The 23,378-nt window shown below is 49.8% G+C and overlaps 1 protein-coding gene across 7 annotated transcripts in view; it reads right to left on the minus strand.

Moving 5' to 3' along the window:
* Window positions 1–23,378, minus strand: part of CHD6 (chromodomain helicase DNA binding protein 6) — a 195,355-nt gene that overhangs the window by 93,688 nt on the left and 78,289 nt on the right. For all 7 annotated transcript variants that reach the window (XM_034787628.1, XM_034787627.1, XM_034787630.1 and 4 more), the window contains one exon: window positions 4,082–4,572. In XM_034787628.1, the coding sequence (XP_034643519.1) occupies window positions 4,082–4,557 (476 nt within the window). In that variant the 5' untranslated portion in view covers window positions 4,558–4,572. The remainder of the gene's footprint in view (window positions 1–4,081; window positions 4,573–23,378) is intronic.

Here is a 23,378-nt window from a genome sequence, read left to right on the forward strand (position 1 = left end):
CTGCTCTGAGCTTTACCCAGCTCCCTCTCCTTCAAGCCCCAGAATCCCTGCACCATCTTGGTCCAATGAAGAAGAGGCCTAGGGCTGCGTGTCACCTACATACTGATGGCACTGCATCCAAACTGTCTCACTAGCGCCTCCAGCAGCCTCACACGCAGGTGACAGCCCATGCTACAGAACTGCCTGTGGAAGAGTCCTCAGATCCACGGTGCAGGCATAAGCTGTCCTAGCACATCTAAGAGCTCACTGAGCTACACCAGACTTCGACTCAGTCAGATTTTATTTCACTTTGATGTCTAATTGTTTCAATCTTTTCAGCGTCGAGCAGGGCAAAAGGGGCACAGGACAGCAACTCTGGGCTTGTGCTCAGTGCTCTGGGACTGGGCAGTTCCTGGCTCACAGCTCCGTGTGACCTAGGGCAAGTCACTGACTCTCTCTGGGCCTCAGTCCCCTGCCTCGCTCCTAGATATTCCCCCATTGAACAGAGGGGAACTGAGGCCCAGAGAGATGCAGTGCCTGGCCCAAGGTTTCGCAGGCAGTCTGTGGCAGAGCAGGGACTTGAACCCAGTACTCACAGTCCCAGGGGAGTACCCTAACCACTGGGCCAGCCTCTCCCCACCTCAGCTGTTCAGAGTGCAAACTCTCTGGGGCAAAGACTCTCTCTCCCCAGCCCATAGGGGCCCTGAGCTCAGCTGGGGCCACTCGGCAGTACTGGCACACAAACAACAAAGAGTAACGAACAGGGTAATGACCCAGAGGAGGGAGGCACCAGCTTGTTAAATTAAAATTAATGGAGATATCCTATCTCCTAGAACTAGAAGGGACCTTGAAAGGTCATCGAGTCCAGCCCCCTGCCTTCACTAGCAAGACCAAGTACTGATTTTGCCCCAGAACCCTAAGTGGCCCCCTCAAGGATTGAACTCACAACCCTGGGTTTACCAGCCCAATGTTCAAACCACTGAGCTACCCCTCCCTTCCTGCGGGAAGCAGCATGGGACGAGGGATGTGCTGGCTGCCGCGTCCCGCCACCCCCATTGGCCTGGAGCGGCGAACCGCGGCCAGTGGGAGCCGCGATCGGCCGAACCTGCAGACACAGCAGGTAAACATACCGGCCCAGCCCGCCAGGGTGCTTACCCTGGCAGACCGCGTGCCAAAGGTTGCCAATCCCTGCACTAGGTCATGCCGCAATGTCTGCCAGGCTGCAGAGGAAGGGTTGTTGAACACAAGATGCATCTGTTGGATTGTGCCCCCCAGGTTCATGGGTCGGCCAGGGTTTGTAAAAAGTGATTGAGACAAATGTGACATTTAGGCCAAAAGTGGCTTAGCCTTGCACCCATAATACAATTAAAGCCTGAAAACGCACTGCCTGTGTAACTTCCACCCAAGAGACTGACTGGTGTGTCACAATTAACAAACCTTCCATTCATGAACCCATGTGTTAGAAATCATTTACAGGAGACTGTGCCACTATGCTCAGGTCTTTAGAGAGAGTGTGGCAATCTTACCATCTGCATCCAGAGATGGCTGCGTAGTGCTGCCTGGCCTGACCAGGCCCTCCCTCTCCTAGTAAAGAACCACCTATTCCATCCCAGGCCCAGGTTGACCCTGCCTTCCCCAAGCAGATTATTCATATCACTCCCACATTAGCCAGAACTGTGTGCGTGATGGAGGGGCCACCAGAAATAACCACAACCTGCTCTTCACCCTCCCCGGCAGGGCTGGTAGAAGCTGCCTCTGCAGTGCAGCCAGCCTGGAGAGCATGAGCCCCAAACTCAGATGCCCACCCTGCAGGGAAAGGGGCCGGGACAAGCGCCAGCAGCAAATAGAATGCAGGAGCTGTTCATGAAAAGCAGCATGGCCTAGTGGAGAGTGCGTGGTGCTAAACCTGGGGCCTCAGGCAGGGTAGCGAGGCTCTCGCCCGCCTGCAGGGTGGGGACAGATGAGCTGGTCTCCTCCTTGCAGGGCATGAGCAGCAGGTAGGGAACCAGCATGCTGAGAATGGGAAGGGCCAGGCAGGTGCTGAGGGCAGGGGCCTGCCTCCCCTTGGCCCGGGCCTGGCATGTTAGCTTCCCACCCTGCCCAGCACTGGGAGAACAGGGCTGCTGGTTCACTCTGACACAGGAGGAACAAACTCCCCTCTTCACCTCTGTCCAGCCCACCTCTCTGCTGCCCCTTTGCCCCACTCCCTCCTCTGACCCTTGTCTGCAGCCCCCACCCCTAGCCCAGGCAAAACACTGGTGCTAAACTCCCCTTCCTTCCTGGCTGTTCTGCCCTGCTGTCACTTCCCACCTTCGAGCCCCTCCCCGCTTCCCTCCCCACTTCCCTAGCCAGCACTGGCCTCTGCCCAGCCCGCTTGCCTACATCGCAATGCCATCTCTGTCTGCCCTCCCCATGCCTTCACTGCCCTCCCTCTTCCTGCTCTCCTCCTCATTGTCCACTCAACTCCTCCTCAAGCTTTGCTTGGCCCTGCCCCTGCCCCTGCGCTCAGAGGCACTGCTTGTGCCTCTTGGTTTGTCCAGAGCTGCCCTGGCTTGAAGACCCATGCAGCCAGAGCGGCTTTTCCTAGGTGCTTGTAATGCACTGAGCTTGAGGAACACCACACACTGAGGGCAGGGTGTAGACCTGTCTGCAGGGGGCTCCACTGCACAGACCAGGGCAGCTGCCGGCTGCCCCATTTCACACAAAGTTGGTAGCTCCAGCTCCTGTTGAGCTGCAAACGCAGGCCTTGCATAGGCAAAGTTTGGGAGCGCTCGGGGATGTTTGTCTCTTGCCAGCACTGCACTCCCACAGGTACTTACATCATAGAAATGCTCTCAGCATATGGATTATGCATAGCATGCCACAGCACCCAGACGCCAATCAATAAGTGTGTGTGTTACAGAACCCTCCAAAAACATTTATTTTAGCCAGCCGGACAGATAGTAAATCAAATGCAGCTGGAGCTGCAGAGACCCGATCCATTATCTGTGCATATTACCAATTAACCAGCTTTCCCCAGGAATGGGAGCTTCTCTACTGGCCCATCACCTCGTTAATTAAAGGGAGGAGAGACAAGCAAAGGCAGCAGTGTTACATTATGCAACACAAAAGAACTCACAGGCCCTCTTAGAGCTACACTACCTTTAGCTGACTCTTCCCCTCTCCCTCTGTTGCAGTGTATCATGCATTCTATTGGGAGCTTAAGGCAACCTAAAATTTAGTTCTAGGGAGATAGTGGGATCTAGTGGTTAGAGCAGGGAAGTCACAGATGGGATTCGTGGATTCTGTTTCTAACACTCACTCCTTTCTCGGTCGGTGTTTTCGTCTGTAAAGCTGGGCTAAAACTTACCTTCCTTATTCGGGCTGGGAGGGTTTACAAAGTGCTTTGAGATCCTTGTGTGACAGGCCTGCCAGAGGAAGAGCCTCACCCTAGTGCTGTTATTAACATCCTTGCTATTCCCACACTCATGCAAAGGGTTCCAGGCACTATTCAAACCCCCAAGTCTGGCTGGAGTGCATGTGGCCCGCTTCCCCCATTTGTTGAAATGCTCTGGACAGATTTACTCTCCTATACCCCGACTACTTCTACAACTGCCTTGGAATGGGAACAGCAGCCTCCTTGTCAAACAGACTGAAAGGCCCGTCTTGTGTCACCACCATTTCAGTAAGTGCCTCAATACAAACCTGCCCCATTCCGGAATGACTCCCACCTGATGCCCCCATGCGGTGACAATACACCCAGCGCAGGGGCCAGGGAGGGGAGGACACAGGATCGTGCACAGCATGGTGCTAACAGGGCTGGGTGTTGTGTTGCCCAACCACTAGATACCGCAGTGGTCTACACACATGTTGTAGGTCAATCTCAGTGAGAGCCCTGCAGACAGGAGTGCCCAAAGGGTGCTGCCCACACAGTTCACTCCAGTATGCCAGCGGCCATCCTGCCTCCAATAGAGGGAGCCCCCTAGTCCCACCACACAATGCCCTTCTGGACTAAAGGGAAAGGTGGCCCTGGTCTGCTCCTAGAAGCTACCACCCTGCCCTGGCCTGGTTGCAGTGTGGTTGAGGCAGGACCCCGCAGCACGGAACACACAACAAGACCCACCTGGCCTTTCTGGGCTTTGCCTTGGGGGCCGGCTCAGTGCTGCTCTTCTTTTCTTTAGGCTCCTTGGGGGCTTTGGCCTCCCGGGGTTTCCTGGGTTTCTTGGCTGCCTCCTTCTGCCTGGGCTCCCTGGGTTTCTTGGGCTCTCTGGGTTTCTTGGGCTCCTTTGGCTCTTTGGGCTCTCTCTTCCTCTTTGGTTTCATTTCTCTCTCCAAGGCTCCTTTCTCCCCCACTTCCAACTCCCCCAGGGCCTTTTTCTTCCGTTTCTTCTTCACCCCGGTGCCCCCACCCCCACTGTCCTGCATGCCATTCTGGGATGGCGTCCTCTTCTGTACAGCCTCGCCAGGCTCCTCCTCCGGGCGCTGGTAGTGACTGGCCAAGTCTGCAATGTTCATGTGGGGACACAGGTCCTCCCGATCGGCGCTGCTGGCAAAGGGGGCCTGGGGCTTGTACTCGCAAGGGAGTGAGGCGCCAGACATCAGGGAATGAGACAGCTGCAAAGAGAGTAGAAAGGAGGAGCATTAGCAAATGGCCCCTACAGACATGGCAGGTGGGGGCTGCCAGGGCCCTGTCAGTCTCCAGACCCTATGGATCTTTACAAGTCTAGGGGTGGTGTTACACATAGACCATGATGCTTACAACACAGCCTGACTGTTCTGCCGAGGTTGCCCGGTGCAGTGTCATGCACAGGACTGCACTGGGTACCAGACTGTTCGAGCAGGACAGCGTTCAGTGTGGTGTTGCTGCACGCTGCTAAGCAGATGGATGTTTGGCATAAAACTATCAATAAACAATAACAATCATCACTTCTGTAGTTTTGCAACCATCCAGCGGAGAGCACTGTACAGAAGTGTAAGTCTCACTCCTCCCTTTGACAGAGGGGAAGCTGAGCCCAGCAAGGTCAGTAGCAGAGCTGGGAGCTGAATGCAGGCCTTCTGGATCCCAACCCAGTGCCCCCCAGGAGCAGAACCCACTTCCTGCTGGTGCCGGGGCAGAGAGGGGGAAGTTTGCACCTCCCCTATTCAGGGACTGTGGGGGCCTAGCACCTCTGCCTCAGTGGCCTCATAGGGCTTTGCAGGGTTTCGGAGTTGCCACCTCCTGCTTGACCTCTACACACACAGTGCACTCAGACCTGCTGTGGAGGTAACATAGAGCTGGCTCCATGGCCAGGCAGGCGTTCCCAGGAATTATGCCTGCCCTGCAACCTCTTTACAGCTGCCTCGCTGTCCTAGAGAGGGCATAGGGAAACCCCAAATGGGATGCTGGTTATCCCTGGGGAGTGTGCAGTGTGTTTCATTCAGCATGCAGACAGGAGGCTGCCGCCCAGCCAGACACAGTGCTGGGCAGTGCGATCACAGGGTCACTGGTGCTTCCTTCTAAAGGATCAGACACACCCAGGCCACTCCTGACACCACGGGCTGGGCAAACCCGAAGCAGTTTGGCATATTCTCTGCTTCGTCCTGCTTCTGGTGTTTGTTTATTTTTGCAATTTCTTCAACACTAACCACTGAAAGAAGTCAATCCCCTCCTCCCACTGCTCCCAGCCTCAGGCAGACAGGGTTAAAACCAGCACAGCAACCTCCAAAGCTGGCAAAACAGGCCATGATAAGGGGAACAATAAAGTGACCAGACAGCTCTGGGGCTAGACTAGGGCACCCTGGCTTAATGGGGTTTACTTTCCCCTGAAGAGAGGACTGTTTTGTAGGACTCTCACTGGGATTGGGGCTGTGGGAGACCCTGAGCTCCATGTGGTGTTTCAAACCGGGACAGGATGTATTATAGGAAATACATAGACTTGCATCTGAAGAAGTGAGGTTCTTACCCATGAAAGCTTATGCTCCCAATACTTCTGTTAGTCTCAAAGGTGCCACAGGACCCTCTGTTGCTTTTTATAGGAAATGTTTCTCAGAAAAGCTACCAGAGATAGACAGTGACTGAGGGATGCTCACAAGTCAGCCAAAAACATGACTCTTTCTTTGCAAGTAATAAACAGGATGAAATTACAATGAGCATGGGGAAAGGGGTGGCCAGGCTCCTTTTCAGCTTCCCAGTCTCACGAGCCTGTGAGAAGTGGGAGCAGTGTGCCTTTCGATCTGGATGCTTTCAGCCTGGCCATTCCAGTGTGAAAGGGAAGGAAGAGATCAAAAATCTCAGGGCTAGCACAGCACGTACGGATCACTGGCTGTCCCTGCACTGCTAGGGACTGGACAGCCCCCACTGCCTGCTGACACTCACCAGGAGAGAGACCAAAGAGGGAGGGTGGTGCAAGAAGTAATGAGGAACATGCTTCCTTTCCTAGACAGATTTCCTGCCTGACCCTGCCTCCTGCAGCCGCTCTCACCGGCACATGTCGAGACAGGCAGAGCAAGCGCCATGGGCAACTACAGTTTCTCAGGATCAGAGACTTGGGAGGCCACAGGAATGAATGGTGAGCAAGTGGGGGAGAGAGGCCACAGGAGACTCCCACCCCTCAGAATCCAGGGCCCATGAGCTCATTGCTTCTGGGTCGCAGAGGGGGTGTGTTGACCCCAGCTGTGGAGTGAAGTGCTGGCCCAGTGAGTGGCCTGGCTGAGAGCAGGGCTCAGTGGTGGATCTGGAGGCTCAGACCACTGCTCTGTAACACCCAGAACGGCCTGCAACACCCGGATACCATGGTTGCTGAACACCCACAGATATATAAGACGTTCCAAGTGCCCAAGCTTTGGGAAGGGGAATAAAAGTGATCAATAATCTAAAAAGGTCTGTGCACAAGTTTTCAGTGAGTGACAACTCTACGGAGGGCTGAAGAGCCTGCACTATTCCATTATTAAGATAATTCTTAATAACAAAAATGGAATTCAAATCTATTAATGAATTGGAAATTCTCAGAAGCCTCCTTCTGTTCCAAACCACAGGGCTGTAGTTTGGGGAGGACACAGTGTATTTTTCATATATACCAAAGCAGCTGAATCCCCTCTTTGAAGTACAAATCCCAACTCAAGACACAGCTCTGGAGCAAGGAGCAGCCCCTCCATAATCTCTCTCTGAGACCCCTCTGATGTCAGCACTTGCTGCAGGATCCAGTGCCTCAGGACATAGCTGATGGGTTACACAGCCTTTCCCCGTATGGCACCAGATTGAATCTAGCCCCGCTCAATTGGGACTGAAGAGTTTGGTAGGTCTCAGTTCCAGGTCCCACATTACACACTCCTCTCCATGCTTAGCACTAAATGGCAGCCCTCTGATGACCCAGGCTTATGGCAGGCAGAGTGGTGTGTTGGAGAAGTGTGTCCTGCTGCCGCCCTGTAGATAAATAAGGGACCTCCATTCACTTGGGTTCTCAGGCCAATGCCTTCACCAGCACTAAAGCCACATTCCATTTTTTGATTATTGGAATATCTATGCAAATTATCTGCAATATGCAAAATAGCTAAATGAATACTTGGTATTAATGATACAATAGTGACTAAGTGCCACTAATTTCCCCTGAAAAGCTGGCAAAGAAGTTGAATCCTTGCTTTAGTGGGAAAACTCAACTCTAGAGCCAGAGCCAGCATCTCTGTAACGCCTGCTGCTGAGGCTGGAGTTCAGGGTTTGCCTTGCAGATCACACTGTGCGAGTACAAGTGCTCTCCCTAGGAGTGCAGTGTGTCCCTGACACTGTGCAATGGGATATCCAGGTGCCAAGGGACATTGGAGGCTTTTCCCTTCCCTTGGCACTTCTTTGATTTGCAGGGGCTGGGGCAAGCCCTGAAGGAAACCTGACCTGCCTGCGAACAAAGCTTTGGTTTTAGGAATCATCAAGGAGGTAGAATTCTTTGGAAATTCTATAACCATGGGACAAGCATGTAACCATTTATGCTCCTATGTACTGAAAGGCTGAATTCTGCACACATCTGGGCATGCTATGGATGTGAGCCAAATTGGTCAGAAGAGGGCACTCAGAGTTGGCTCCTATTTCCACATTTAAGCTGGTACTTCCAACAATGGCCACACATTGGACAAGTGGCTCAGTCCCCAGCTCTGCCGCCCCCATGCCTCTCAGAATGGTTCAGTGACCTGTGATTACTGGTCCAAAGTGCCACAACACAAGCCACTGGGCAGGGTTCCGCTTGTGTTCTGGAGGCCTGTGAATTCCAGAGTGGGGTCCCCACGCTGGGCGTTAACCAAGCACAGCCAGACAGCACATCCGCTGCGCACCAAGGGCCTCCGTACACACAGGAGAGTCACATTTCAAGGCCTCACAAAGGACCTACTTCCTGAAGTTTGCTTTGTGTGTTTGCAGAGTCCATGGCGTTCCTTAGATCAGTTTGAAAGGGTGCTTCAGTGACCACTTGCAAACACAAGCCAGCACATGCAGCCCAATGACCACAAGGGACCCTACAATAACAAACAAGAGTGCACAGCCCAGTGCCCATGAAAGATCCTATAACAATAAACTAGCACATGGCCCAGCGCTCAAGAAGAAACCTACAATAACAAACCAGCTCAGCATCTGCAAGGGACCCTACAATAACAAACTAGCCTAGCATCTGTAAGGGACCCTACAATAACAAACCAGAGTGCATTGCCCAGTGCCTATGAGAGATCCTACAATAAGAAACCAGTAGTGTAAGGAAACTTCAACAAGCTTCCCAAGGGGTTATAAGAGAGCAAGAGGGGAAGGTAAAGTGCTAAAAAAGCCCCTTCTTTCTCCTCTTAGACCTTCCCCCTGCGGCCAGCACACCTGGGGAAGTGTCTGAGCAGGCATTACCAGCAGCAGTTCTAAAGGAGAAAGCACATAAAGGCAGGGTCCCTTGCAGACCAGACTGCTCTGAGGGTCCCTGGTGACACTAGAGGTCACAGTCTGTTTTAGTGCCAGGTGTTTGAGAGCAGCCACCACCACCCTACACAAACAGACTCTAACTCAGCCCAGCATCTCAGTGAGTCACTGTCGGGCCAACCAGCAGGCTGCCAGGGGGGCTGTGTAACAGGTGACTTGCCCCTTCTGAGCTGGAAGCCTGGGGCCAACCAACCCTGGTTACTGAGGGGCACAGCTGAGAGAGATCAGTGGGTCCCCTACAAAGAGCATCAGGAAGCTACAGAGGAGGAAGCTCGGGGAAGCAAAATGGAGTACAGAGGCTGCTAAGAGCGACTCCAGCACGGGAACCTGGGTCTGGAGAGTGAGACTCAGGCAGGGAAGGCCTGGCAGTGACCTGATAAGAGGGGAAATGGATGGACTAGAGTTGACTTTATTTTGAACATTTGTTAATAAAACTAGACCCCAAGAAGGGGTGGTACTGGATGGAAAGCCTGGGTGTAGAATTTATTTAAGGAGCCCCTTGAAAGGGGAAACTGAGGCAGCCAGCCTATAGGGCCACCTCAGGCCATAAGGGGTGCTCAAGAGGGGGTTTGTCCTATATGTGCTTGGGAAAGGGCCCATCCAGCACCAGGCCGTTGGATCCCAGTGTCTGACCTTGCAGGTCTCAATTCCCATCCAACCCCAACTCAGGCAATGCCTCTTTGCACACTCCAACCCTGTCAGCACATCCCCCAGCCACCCATAGAGCCCAATACAGCCTGTTCTGGGCCCTAGTAACACCCCAGGACCTAGCTCTTCAGTGGCTGACATTCCTGCTTCACCCTCATGCCCCTTGCTCCCCCTCTTCTCTCCATAAGCCAACCTCCAGGCTGCTCATGCTCACGTTCCTCCAAGCCCTTGCCCCAAGGACATGCTCCTTCCCCCTGTATGAAAGGCTGAAAGTTTGCCCCAAATGCCCATGTGTTCATTGTTCCCCAACTGTTAGGCCACTTCTCTTGGTGTCAAACAAACCCCTCTTATTAACTCTTTACAGCCAGGGCAGGTGTATGTGCTGCTCCCACCAATTAAGCTGTCGCACTCAGCTGGGCAGCACCATCTGAGTAGCACTGGGTAGCCCCTTGTGTGCCCAGGCCTCTCCCTGCACAGTGCAGCTAGGCTGTCCTCTGCCACTGCTCCTACTCCCTGGCCCTAGAGGGTTTGGCTGTGCAGCCATCAGCAATGTACACTGTGCAGCTCTGGGACCTGCTTTACACTTAAAACATGTCACCAGCACACCTGGTGGTGAGGGTTGTGATTCCTTACTGCCACAGCCATACCAGTAACACCCTAGAGCAGATGCACTTGTCGGTACATGGCACTTTGGCCATGTCTACACTACCACTTACGTTGGCAAAACTTTTGTCGCTCGGGGTGTGAAAAAACACACACCCACCCAAGTTTCACCGGCATAAGTGGTAGTGTTCACAGCACAATGTCAGTGGGAGAGCTACCCTCGTTGGGGGTGGTTTATTTACGTCAATGGGAGAGCTCCCTCTCGTCAGCATAGAGCGGCTACATGAGAGATCTTACAGCAGCACAGCTGCAGTGGTACAGCAGTGCTGCTGTGAGCTTGCTAATGTAGACATGGCCTGAATAGCTGTACAGCTCATCCTGCTCCACCCACTGGAATAAGCTGCACCCGTCTAAGCACACTCATACTAGTATAACTGCAGCTACACTAGCGAGGAGAGGTTGCCACTTTGCTGGCACAGGTAGAGCAGTAAAGCCCAGATCCAAAAAGGTATTTAGGTGTCTAGCTCCCTTTCATTTTCATGGGAGTTATGCACCAAAATACCTTTGTGAGTGAGCCAAAACTTTTGAAGTGCGGACAAAGCCTTTGTTTCCTCTCCATCAGCCCAACCGGGCACAGAGCTGGGCTGTGAATTGACTAGTCTGAAGTGATGCCAAGGAGGCAGTGGAAGGATCCTGCGCTTACATGGGGAAGAGCTCCTGCCTTACTAGTGATGGACCTGACCCAGCACCTAGCCAAGAGGTTCATAAAGTGAGGATGCTCCTGGAGCCCCAACTGCTGCTGGGCTTGTAGGTGGGAGCTCTACCAGAAGTGCCTTTTTCCATCTGTGGAAGTGGCAGGGGTTTGTGACTGTGTCTTCAGATCCAGACCTCACCCAGCCAGCCCAGGTCTTGAAACACTACACAAGTCTGCATGCAGCTGCCTGGCCCTATTAACTGTAGGGAGCACATTACCCAAGCTGATCTTTGCAGAGCACTGGCTTTCTAATCATCCGCAAGAATGTTGCCAGAGAGCCCTTTAAATCCATGGCCCAGCATGAAAAGGCACTAGAGACACTAGTTTAAACCAGCCAATCAGTCCCTTCCCCACTGTGATGGGCTAACTCACACAACTGCTAGTAAAACAGCAGAGAGACAAGGTAGGTGAGGTAATATCTTTTATTGGACCAACTTCTTTTGGTGCAAGCTTTCGAGCTACACAGAGCTCCTCCTCAGATCTGGAGAAAGAAGCAGTGTCTGAGCTAAATACAAGTTGGAATTAAGCAGAAGGGGTAATGCATGTGGGGGGGGAAGTCCCTTAAAAAGAAGTGGGCAATTGGAAGCTAGATTGTTACACACAGAGGGTTTCAAGAGGGCAATTAAGGATAGCAGGAAGTGTAAGGTGTTACAAATTGTAATGAGACATAAAACCAGTGTTCCTGTTATGTCCATGGTTTTTGGTATCTAGCAGAGTTATGAATTTAAGTTCCCAGGCACATTTTTTGAAGGTGTTGTGCAGGTTTCCTTTGAGGACAAGTACTGAAAGATCAGCTATGGAGTGAGATCACTTTGTGAAAAGCGTTCACTCACGGGAGATACAGTGTTTTTGTCTTATTGTTTTTCTGTGTGAGTTCAGTCGGAAGCATTGTGATTGTCTGGTTTCACACACATATTTGTTATTGGGGTATGTGATGCGCTGAATGAGGCACAACATGTGTTGTGATAAAGCATCTGTAGGACCCATGAATCTTGAAAGGTGTGGTGTAGGGAGTACTGGTTATCGTAACAGAGGTGATTTGGCTCCAGGTTTTGTATCTATTGCTCTGGCAGGGTCTAGTGCTGCTTTGAGTTGGAGGTTTTTTGAAGCCAGAAGAGAGGTTGGGGAATGATTTCTTTCTGATGTGGTGTTCATCAAATAAGGGTTATTATTATTTGATGATCCCCCATATGGGTTCCAGTGTGGGTTGACAGATGACAGCTAGGGGTGTGCAGTCTGTGGGTTTTTTTTGTTTTTTTCTGTACTGAAACAGGATCTCCTAGAGTATTTGGGTGGCCCATTCCACGATGTGGTGTACTTCTCTGGTGGAGTGTCCTTGTTTAGTGAAGGTGGTTTTAAGTATGTTTAATTTTGTCTCCCTTTCTCTTCAGAGAAAATTCTGTGATATTTGAGTGCCTGGCTGTAGATAACTGATTTTTTGGTGTGTATGGGGTGGTTGCTGGATTTGTGGAGGTAGATGTGGTGATTACCGGTTTTCTTGTATATAGCTGTTTGGGGGCTTCTATTGTTGAAGCTAATCCAGGTGTCCAGGAAGTTGATGCTGGTGTGGGAGTGTTCTAGGGAGTTTGATGGATGGGTGGTGGTTGTTGAAGTTGTGGTGGAAATCTATGAGGGAGTTTAGGTCATCTGTCCAGAGGATGGAAATAACAATGTAGCTCAGGTATATCATTGGTTTTGTGGTGCAAAACAGGATCAGATTGAGTTTAGAACATTTACCAGCTGGGCAAATGGCAGGGCCTGACCAGCCAGGACGGGCTTTGTGACAGCGCTAATGCCCATCAGAAGCATCTGCAAGAACATATCCAGAGAGCTGTTTCCAGTCCTGGCCCAGCCACAGGAAAAGGCACTGGAGACCAGGGGTTGGGCTGGCCAGAGACATCACCCCACTGTTCACAAAAGGATGGCCAGGGAGAGCAGCATTCCTCTAAGCAGTAACCATGAGAAGCCAGAGAGCTACCTCCCCACTGCTCCAGGACATTCCTGAAGGCCAAATCTTCTGCCTGGATTTGCTCCAATGGAAAAGGCCTTTGTGATGATAAAGCAGCTGCCAGGAACCGGGGTCCTTGTATGCAGAATCACACTAGGTTAGCTAAAAGTCTGATTTCCAACCTATTTATTTCAACCAGTACAAAACCACATGGAAGCGCTGATTTCTATTTAAAGCAATCCCTAACTGACCTAAACTCAGTGGAAATTAGCCTGGTTACCCAGAACCAGAGCGTCCATGGCGCCTCTGTCCTGGTGTAAATGGTTTAAAAATTACATCTGTGACTTAACCACTGTCACTCCTCATGCCGGCCTGCATGAGCCACAGAGCCCTCCCCAGCCGTGCGCGAGCCAGAGGCCACCCTGCAGCAGCTCTCCCAGCGCACAGCTCAGATTCATTAGCTGCCATCTCAGCTACAGAGGAAACTCCTGCCTCCCTTCCATAGTAACAATGAAGTGAGTGACCCATGAAATGAGACTGACGGGGAACATCTTGCATAGACTGGTGTCACATTCCCAGCTTTGCTGGCATAGCTGCATTGAGCACTTACCACGCTGGCAAGGAAACCCAAGCACATGATTGGCTGGAGGTTCCGTCCCCTCCCCCCCCCCCTTTCCAAGCTCACCAGTTGCATCACCTGCCCTCATAGCAACACCCCCAGGAAAGGATCACCAAGTCAAGCTTTCCCAGCTCACATTGTTCTCTTCACTGTGCTGATGAGAGCTTTAGGAGCATAAGCCAGGCACAGGATTTCAGCTGAAGGGCAGACAGGAACAGAAGAATTATGAGCCCAGTGGGTCCTTCTAGCCCATTTCTCTCAGAGCAGCCAGTGCCAGCTACTGCAGGAGAAGGTGAAAGATACCTTGTGTGGACAGTTAGGGGGAAGCTTCTTCCTAGTATGTGTCCTGAGCAATGGAGTTGGTATTCTGTCTCATTTTATCATCATGGAGGCACCAGCCATGACGACATGGTTAAGGCTGAGCTGAGTTTTACACTTGAACCAAGCCTTCCACTGCTTCACTATGCATGAAGAATGCACATGCCCTCCCAAATTCCGGCACTTACACTTTGGTACAGAATTCATCCTCTGAGAATTTACAAGTGAATCAATTGGTTTGTTAGCTCAAATTGATTTGAAAATGGGTCTTTTAAGAAATTTATTCCCTGGTGTCAGCCCTTCTCCACCCCCCTCTCTCAGAATGATCTTAATAATGGAATAATACAGATTCTTCAAACTTTCCACCAAATTAAAACTCACTTAAATCCTAAGCACTGGTTATGTGTGAAGAAATAATTGAAGATTAATGGTAATTTCTTGTAATTATTTTTCATAACTGAAAATTTATCCTTCAGTAGAGGCTGGGGCAGAAAATCTTCTCCTGCACCGTAGCACCACCAGGAGAAAAAAGGCATAAAAATAATCTAGTATGTCTTTAAAAATCCAATTACTCTAATCTGGGACTACAAACACTCCTAGGGATCAATCGTAGGTAGCTGGATGGCATCACTAGAGGGCAGAGGTGAGGCTGACTGAGTTGCCCTAAATGTGCATTTCCTTAACTTAACATGTTTGGATTGCTTTTAAAGTTTAACCTTGACTCTGAATTTTCTGAGTTTATAACACTTGGTTTGGGATAATTACAAAATCCATGTAACATTTTTACCCTAAACTGCCAGCATGCGCTTTCAACCTTATCTCCACCTCAATGTAGCTTCGATTTGGGAACACTGATGTAACTGGAGATGTTTACATTCTCCATACAAATGGTGATTCCTTTTTTCAATCCCCCAGTCTCTCAGGCATCTCTTGTGGCAGTGAGGTCCCTGGGTTGTGTGGGGGGATTTGATTAATTATTTACATTTACTTTGCACCTTCATCCCAAAGCATTTCACAAACTATGAAGAGGAATCAATCTCTCAGCACAAAGCTATGTTATGTAGCAGGGATTGAGGAAGAATCCCAGCTCCGGGGGAGGGGGGGGGGCACGATGACAGAGACTGCAGCTAGGCAACCTGGAATCTGAGCAGGCCCTTGTGGAAACACCCCAGTGCTTGCAAATCATTTGAATGATCCCAAGAGGCCCAGAAATTAGCCATGAGGGAGAGGAAGCATCATTTTCCTGGTTCAGAGGCAGGGGTAGGGAGGTGCTGGCAGCACAGAACCCCCGAGCTATACACTGACCACTTGTTCAGTCCTGAGCACCTGCTTAACCATGATGACCACTTCCAGCTGCACACAGGGCTTTCCCATTCATGTGTTCTCTCTGCAATCCTCTGTACCAGGGAGAGACAATGTCCTCAGCCAGAGCTAGACTGTGAAAAGTAAGATCTGCCAGCAACTAGGTGAAAGCCCATCTCCACAGAACTTGATGTCTGGCGAGTGTTGTCAGCCCCAGGGCAGGGCCCAGGGTGCAGAGTTATGCCAGCAGGATGAGTCGGATGCAAAGCAGACAGAATGCACAGCTGATGGGAAGCTCCTCATGGACAATACTTACTTGTAGCATTACAAAAGCAGCTCAAAGTGAGATTCCACTGCTCTTTCTCCCCCCAGACAGGACAGTCCTTCCAAACAACAGCCTCATCAGATATCATCCAAGCGGCTGCCTCGGCCTCCCACAACAGAGTGACAAAACTACAGCTCAGAGCTGGCCCTGGGGGACACCTTATGGAAGCCAATTGGGTTACAGCCAGGATAAATTTGGACCACAGGCCCTAAACATAACAAGCTTAGGACCCTTCATGATGGCAGTGTCCCTCCCCTGCCCATGCTGTGAGCGCCTTGGTAAAGCCAGTCCTCTGCACAGCAACAGCAGGCAGGTGTCAGCTGCAGCTAGTAACCAAGCAGACCAACCTAGAGGCTTCATTCTTCCAGAGCTTATAGCCATTGCCTTAAAATCAGGGATTTTCCTCTCCCCCGCTGGGTGAGGTGAGGTGGGGTACAGTGCAAGGATGTGGTATGATGCCATAGTCATCCTGCCTCACAGACACTAACTCTCCGGTCAAAGAGGACAGCATGGGACTCTCTTCTCCCTTCCTCCATACCAGAGCTCAACACTGCTCCTTAAAGGTGACCACCAAGGAGTAAAAATCAGGTCATGCCCTTTCCTCCTCCTCTCCAAGCAAGGCCAGGACGGGCTCTTCAAAGTTCTTATCCTTCTTGCTTTCTCCCTGTTAGAAATCAGATCTTGTCTACCCTGTTTTTTCCTGGAAAACCCTCTGGACAACTGGAGAGCTAGTAGGTTCATGACCCCACAGGCAACGAGGACAAGGCATGATTGCGAAAGGAAGGGATTTCTATTGTTCAAAACACTGAGATTTTTGCTTTTGTTCACATCTCAAATTCCTGACAAAAAGAGTTGGAAGAAAAGGTCTCTAGTTAAAGACTCAACTCCTCTCCACTACAGAGTGAGAAAGCACTTCCTCCAGCTCTCTGGCTCCTCCATTGAGACCTCCAGCAAAAAACAAGATGTGCTCTTCCTGAGATTTCTAAGGTACATAACAAACACTTCTTTAAACAAACGTCTGGCCTGTTCACCTCAAAGCAGCCAAAGGGGAACCCTCCATTTCTGCCTTGGAGGCTGAGGCAGTGCAGCTCTCCATCTCCCTCTAGTTGTCGGATTACATGGTATGGTTTATAAACCTCCTTTTGCTCAGGTAGCAGATTCTCAAGGGTTCATTCCCCGCAGATAACCCAACCAGCGGACTCGCTATACACCTCATCTTTAAATTATACTGGTGCATAGCAGAGGAGTTACACAAGCTGCCAAACCCCCCTGGACCCACATGTGCTGCTGTTGGTGCACATCAAGACCATAAACCATAAAACCTTAAACCATAAAATGATCAGACTCTTCTGGTACCAGCCCCTGACTCGGGCTGTGACATTCTGGCTTCCCTCTACTCACGGAGCTCCAAGACACGCTCCGGTATAACCATACTGAGCCTTGAGTTCCTTTGTTTCACAAGCAATGTGGGGGCCTGCAGCTGAGTGCTCTGGCTTCGCCATGTCGTTTGCTCATGGCCCAGATTGGGAACTGTGCCAAGTACGTCTGAATTCACATTGCATGTGGCGTGTTCCAACAATTACTAAATTAGTTTGACAATTTCATAATCAGCCCCAGCCACAGGAACAAGCCCATATGAATGATGCTGTGTGAGGCCACCTGTCAGCAGCAGCTCCTGCACCATGGCACAGCAAGTCAATGCTGCATTGGCTAAAACACCAAAAGTTGCTTTTAAACTCCTAGCCCCTTGCAAATACTGTTAAAGCACAAGACAGCCTCCACTCAGCCCCATGCTCCCAAAAAGAGGGCAGGCCTTGCCTGTATCCTTGATGGCCCAGAGCGGCTGCTTGGCAGGATCACCCTCTGCCATGCCAACTTCACCGTTGGGCAGCTGAATAGTGATTGTGAGAAGGAGAAAACATGCATCAACCTACTGGAGAGCTTGGTGCAGATAGGCTCCAGCCCATGCTCCCAGGCTGCTGCCATTATAACCCAACTCCGCAGAGGCACAGTCTTTATTGAGCAGAGGAATAACACAACTTGTGCAAGTCACAGCTAGGCAACACCACAACCTGGCACCCTAACCACACACAAACTTGGTGCAACTCCAACACTGGTTAACTTTTAATTCCGCAATCAAACTTTCAAAGGGAAAACAAAGAGAGTGGAGGAGACTGGGAGTTTAGATGGTAAAATTAGGACTTGCCAGGCAAGAAGACTAGGACAGGGATGAGAAGAGCAAGCAAGTCTGGGACTTTGTAGGCAAGGAGAAAGGGATGAGAACTCAGGTGTATAGAAGAAACAAGACAGGGACAGGGCAGAAAAGTCTGCACCTCCTAGAGAATACTCCCATCCAAAGGCTGGAATGGAACCCCACACTCTGGAGTCTCAACATACCACTGTCAGCGAATGTCTGTGAAACCCTCTGGCAAAGTGTGTTTTATCCCACTCCAGTGCTGGTCCACACAGAGCACGGCAGCCTGCTACTGCTATCTGTTATTCCCTTAGCTTGAGTGACAGAGAGCTGTGTGATGGATCTAAAGGTCCCAACTCTGCTGATGACCCATGGGGTGCCAATATGATACCATGTGAGGGAATTTCTGTTTTTTCAGTTTGCTTTTTTAAAAACCCAGGAAATTACATACAGAAAACTACATTGAAAGAACATTATTAAGATTGCAAAGTCAATCACACAAATGTCAGGAAATGCCAGTATTAAGGTGGCCTGTGCAACTTTCATTCAGCCCCCTTGGGCATATGTATTATGATACTGTCTTCAATTACATGATCACATACTATTTTTTCCCACGGTATCCTGATCTCATTCAATGCACAAGCTGGACCTTGTCTGGGGATTACTCAGGGCTGGGTAGAGATGAAGGCTATTATCTATGGAACCCCTGCCTCAATTGTTGCAGAAGTTGGAAGGTCTGTACAGCATGGGCAGGTGATTGCAGGAAGGGAAAGAATGGTCTCATGGTTAAGAGAGTTAAATGCTGCCCTGGAGAACTGGATTCTATCCCTGCCTCTGCCACAGAGTTCCTGTGGGATGTTAGTCGAGTCATTTAACCCAACTCTATACAGGGGGTCATTAATTGTGTGATTTTCATTTTCTGGATGCCTGACTTGGAGCTATAAGTGCTGAGTAAAGGTAGTCAGAACAATCATCTCAGTGAAATGTGCTATTTGGTCAAAGTTGAAACATTTGGCAGAGACACATCAGTTTCCAAATAAATATTCATTGGGAAGGTTCCTGGACTTCTGGTGAGGCACGAAAGACAAATTCTATAGCTGGGTGAGGATGGTATTGGTCTGGGAGACCCATATTAAAGTCCCAGCTGTGTCTGATTTGGAGTGGCCTGAGATGTCCTGCTGCTCTGAATCAGACAGGACAGGGACTTGAACATGGCTTTCCCATGGTCCTGACAAGCATGAAGATATTTCTTGCAAAAATGTTCAAAAGGTTTTGTTTTCGTTCCACTGAGGAACAAAAACAAATGTTAAAACCTTGAAAGTTCCCAAGAAATGTAATTGTCCTCCCAGTAGGTCTAGCGCTGAGCACTCACAGCTGCAACAGAAGTCAGTGGGAGCTGTGCTCTGAATGTATAAACTGCTATAGACCAGGGATCGGCAACCTTTGACCCACGGCCCGCGAGGGAAAGCCCCGGCGGGCCAGGCCGATTTGTTTACCTGCTGCATCCACAGGTTCAGCTGATCGCAGCTCCCACTGGCCGCAGTTCACTGTTCCAGGCCAATGGGGGTTGCAGGAAGCAGCGCGGGCCGAGGGATGTGCTGGCTGCCCTTCCCGCAGCCCCCATTGGCCTGAGACGGAGAACCGCAGCCAGTGGGAGCTGCGATCGGCCAAACCTGCGGACACAGCAGATAAACAAACCATCCCGGCCCGCCAGTGGCTTTCCCGGACGGGAAGCCTGCATGCCAAAGGTTGCCGATCCCTGCTATAGACTGTTATGAAGGCATGACAAATTAGGCACCCAAAATCAATGGAAACTTTGGACTTAAATCTCGCCGTGCCTCAGTTTCCCATCTGTAATACAGGGATAATACCTCTGAACCTCACAGGGTTAATCTGAAACACTCAGGTACTACAGTGAAGAGTGCCACAAAAAAAGCCCATGTGAAAATACATAATTCTACCTTCAGAACAAGGTTTGAATAGAGTGCAGTACATGATGCCTGGGGCTGCCCACTGAAGAATGAGAAGAAACCAAAATATATAATAGCTGCTCATTCAGTGAGTATTGTTAATCCTGTGCACTGAATGAGGCAGGGTTCCTGTGAAAAAATAGTATGTGATCATGTAATTATCAACTATTATAATTACAGCTGGTTGAAATGCAGAATTTCCATTTCAGGGAAAATAACATTTCAAAATTTGTTTTTGTTCCAAATCACTGTGAAAACCAGTATTTTCAAATTTGCCTGCAAAATAAATCCCCAATCATTTCAAAATGTATTTTTCTGGTATTTTTTAAATTACTATTATCTTTGTATTATTCCATGACATGCCAATAGCAGTAGATAATATGACGTCATACCATGTCAAGTTATGTCACAATGACATTTTATTCTATGCTACTACTACTGGCATGTCATGGAATAACATAAAAACAACAGTAATGTAAAACTAAAAACAATATAAAATAAATTTCAAAATGAAAATTTCAGTTTAAAATGAAATTTCAATTTTTATCCAAAACAAAAAATTTCAGCTTATTTAAAACAGCATTTGCGGACAGAAACCCATTTTGACAAAAGTTTTCTGACCAGCTGTAATCATAAAGCAGCCATCTCCCAAAGGAGCTCCGTGCTGGATGGAGTCATACCTGACTAACCGCATCACAGCTCCCTTCATTCCCCCTTCAGTTACAATTGGACTCTCGTCTTCACTTCCTGTCCCAGGTCCCAGCAGCCTTACATTGCTGAGCCATGTGAAACAGATTCCATTTCCCACCCAGAGATGGATACACTGCCGTTACCAGAGAGGAGTCTCCTGTATATTCTCTGTCACTGTACAGGTCTCTGAGCTCCTTCACAATATAAGAAGCTATGAAGCAATTGCTCCAGTAGAATTACACCAGGGATGAATTTGTCTCATTAGGTTTTAGCTCCAGAAATAAAAGCATCTTTACTAATGTACAAGCAGCTACTTCTGAATCCCAGCTTGTCCCGCTCCTTGCGCTGTGAGGCCTGCAGGTCCCAGCCCCAGCACTACGCCACTGGGACTTGTGCCTCTGGACTCCTTTGGCAGTAAGTGCTCACACAAAGGCTCCTTCCTTAACCTCAGGCTGAGCGCAGTCGGATACTCAAGGAAGCCCTGTGTTCAGACAGCAGCATGGAAGTGACACCAGAAGGGAATGGCAGATGGGACTTGCTGCCACAAAAATGGACCAACATATCCTGCAAACTCAGCATGAGGAGATGGAGAACTCCAGTGACTGGGAGTCTGGAGACAGGCAGGCACCACCAGTCATTACCAAAGGGTACCCTAGGGAGTTGAAAAAAGAATGAGGAGTTCATGGAGGATAGGTTCATCAATGGCTATTGGCCAACATGGTCAGGGATGCAACCCCATGCTCTGGGTGTCCCCTAGCCTCTGACTGCCAGAAGCTGGGAGTGGACGACGGGGAATGGATCACTAGATGATTGCCTGGTTCTGTTCATTCCCTCTGAAGCATCCGGCACTGGCCACTGTTAGAAGACAGGACACTAGGTTAGATGGACCATTCGTCTGACCCAGTATGGCTGTTCTTAGGTTCTTATGAGTTACCCCTAGAGGTTCCAGCCAAGATCAAGGCCTCATCGCAGGGAGTCTGGACAAGGCAGCTCTCACAGACAGAAGGGCTGGTCTCACCGTATAGGAGCTGCTAGGAGGACACAGCTGTGCATCCGTTACCCAGCTCTACGCACAGGGGAACATGAAGTGCTTGTGTCTTTATCACTACAATGTGTTTGGCAGGACAGAGGCGGGGGCTGAAGAGAGCAGTGAGCAAACTGAGGACAGAAAAGCTGATACCCATGTTCTGGGGCAGACCCAGTGCCCTCAAAGAGGATCTGTGAATGGAGACCTCATCCATCTGTCAATGGTATTTCAACGGTGCCCATCACCTTGGTATTTAGCTAAGCACCACAGATAAGAGACCCTAGCAATGCAGAGACTCTAGCAATGTTTAGGAGTTACCAATGGTATCATGTGTTAGTTAACAACTCTAACAGGACCTGGCCAGGCAAGGTATCAAGGCTGGGATGGACCATGGGGCTGGATTATGGGATTTGTTACAATCAGCCAGCACTCAGCAGAGGGAAATTTCAACAATAGGGTCTAGCCCATGTCCCTGGGGTCTGTTGCAATGTTCCCTCTAATTTTTTCCATCCACATGCAGAATAAATTTTATGTGCGCCACCACTAGAAACAAAAAACCTAGGTATAATATATATTTTTTAAAAGTTACCATAGGAATAATTATTCCAGCCAGGACTTGCTGCTGGGGAAAGCCGTGTGCTGTCTCTTTAAAACACTCACTGAAAGCTCTCCTGCTCTGTCCTGAGCCCTGTTGTCTCCCCTCCCCCACTCTGCAGAGATGGGGTACATGGACAGGGGGAGTGGGAGAGAGAGACTGTGTGAACTAGCTGCTGGGGAAATCTCTGAAACAGCACTGTCTCTTTAAGAAAGGCACTCAGCCACTCACCATTCACACCTCAGAAGCTCCAAGTCCTCCTGAGCCAGGCTGTCCCCTCTGCCCTGCTCTGCAGAGATGGGATACAGGGGTGGGGGAAGGGGGACACCCTGACATCAGCACCTGCCTCCCTTCCCCCCTCTCCCGCTCTGCACAACCAGCAGGAGGGTCGCCCGGCTCCTGGGAGCAGCTGCAGGACAGACCAACGTGATGGGAGGAGGAGCACCTGAACACATGCAGCCGGCTGTGCCTGCTCTCCTAATCAGCTCGGTGGCACCTGAATCTCTCCTGCGAGGCCGCCCAAGTGCGCAGCTTACAGGGAACACAGGTCTATTGTAATAACTGGACCTACAAATTTACCCTAACTGTGAGCTCAACTGTGAAAAACATTGTCATGAATTGTCACAGTAATCAGTTATATAAAACTGTTTAAGAAAAGATGCGAGGAGACAGAAAGACTGAATTAATTTAAACAGAAAGGGTCTACTGACACCATTCAAGGACTGTGTTAAGATTATGACTGGTAAACAAGAGTACCAGAGGACTGGAAATCAATGGACCAAAAATTAGGAAATTACAAAATTTGGAAATTAGGCCTAATTGGTGGGAAAAAATAATGAGAAGATGAATTATTCCACCCGTCACCTTTTTGGGGCCCTTAAAAAGAGACTTTTGTGCTCCCTTCCATTATGCGGGTGCAGACCAGTGACCACTGCTTGCTAAAAATCTCCAGACTTAGGCGTATCATGTACATATGTGTATGTACATGTGGAATACACATCAGGACCATCATTTGAAGAACCACCCTGAGACACCTCTGGTGTCCTCTTCATGGTTCTCACTGCATAAAGACATACATCATAATACCCTTATATCTGCTTGTCCTAGACAAGTTACCCACTGTAGAGCACCCACCAGATCCATCAGTTGGCACCACCCAGGGGGTAGGCAATTCACAGCTTTGGCATCTCCATTTCTGAGACATGGAGTGAAACCCTCAGATTAAAGCAGAAGCGAAGAAACCTGTCCCCTTCCCATCGCTTCTCCTTCTGATGGACAAGTAATGCTGCTTAGAGCTCTGAAAATTCAGATGTGCTTGAGCTCAGGCTCCTAATATAAGGGACGAGTCTAGTTATTTCCATATCTATAGGATAAGGAAATTTGCAGGCTCTGTGGAATAACTCAATTTGCTTTATTTCTGCAGTTCTCACATTATTCAATAAGTCAGGACTTGGCAAAAAGAAAGCCAGCGGTAGAGGGAGCCACTCGATGCCCTAGGGAGAGCAGA

Source organism: Trachemys scripta, chromosome 12 (assembly GCF_013100865.1).
Source record: "Trachemys scripta elegans isolate TJP31775 chromosome 12, CAS_Tse_1.0, whole genome shotgun sequence".
Taxonomy (NCBI): Eukaryota; Metazoa; Chordata; order Testudines; family Emydidae; genus Trachemys; species Trachemys scripta.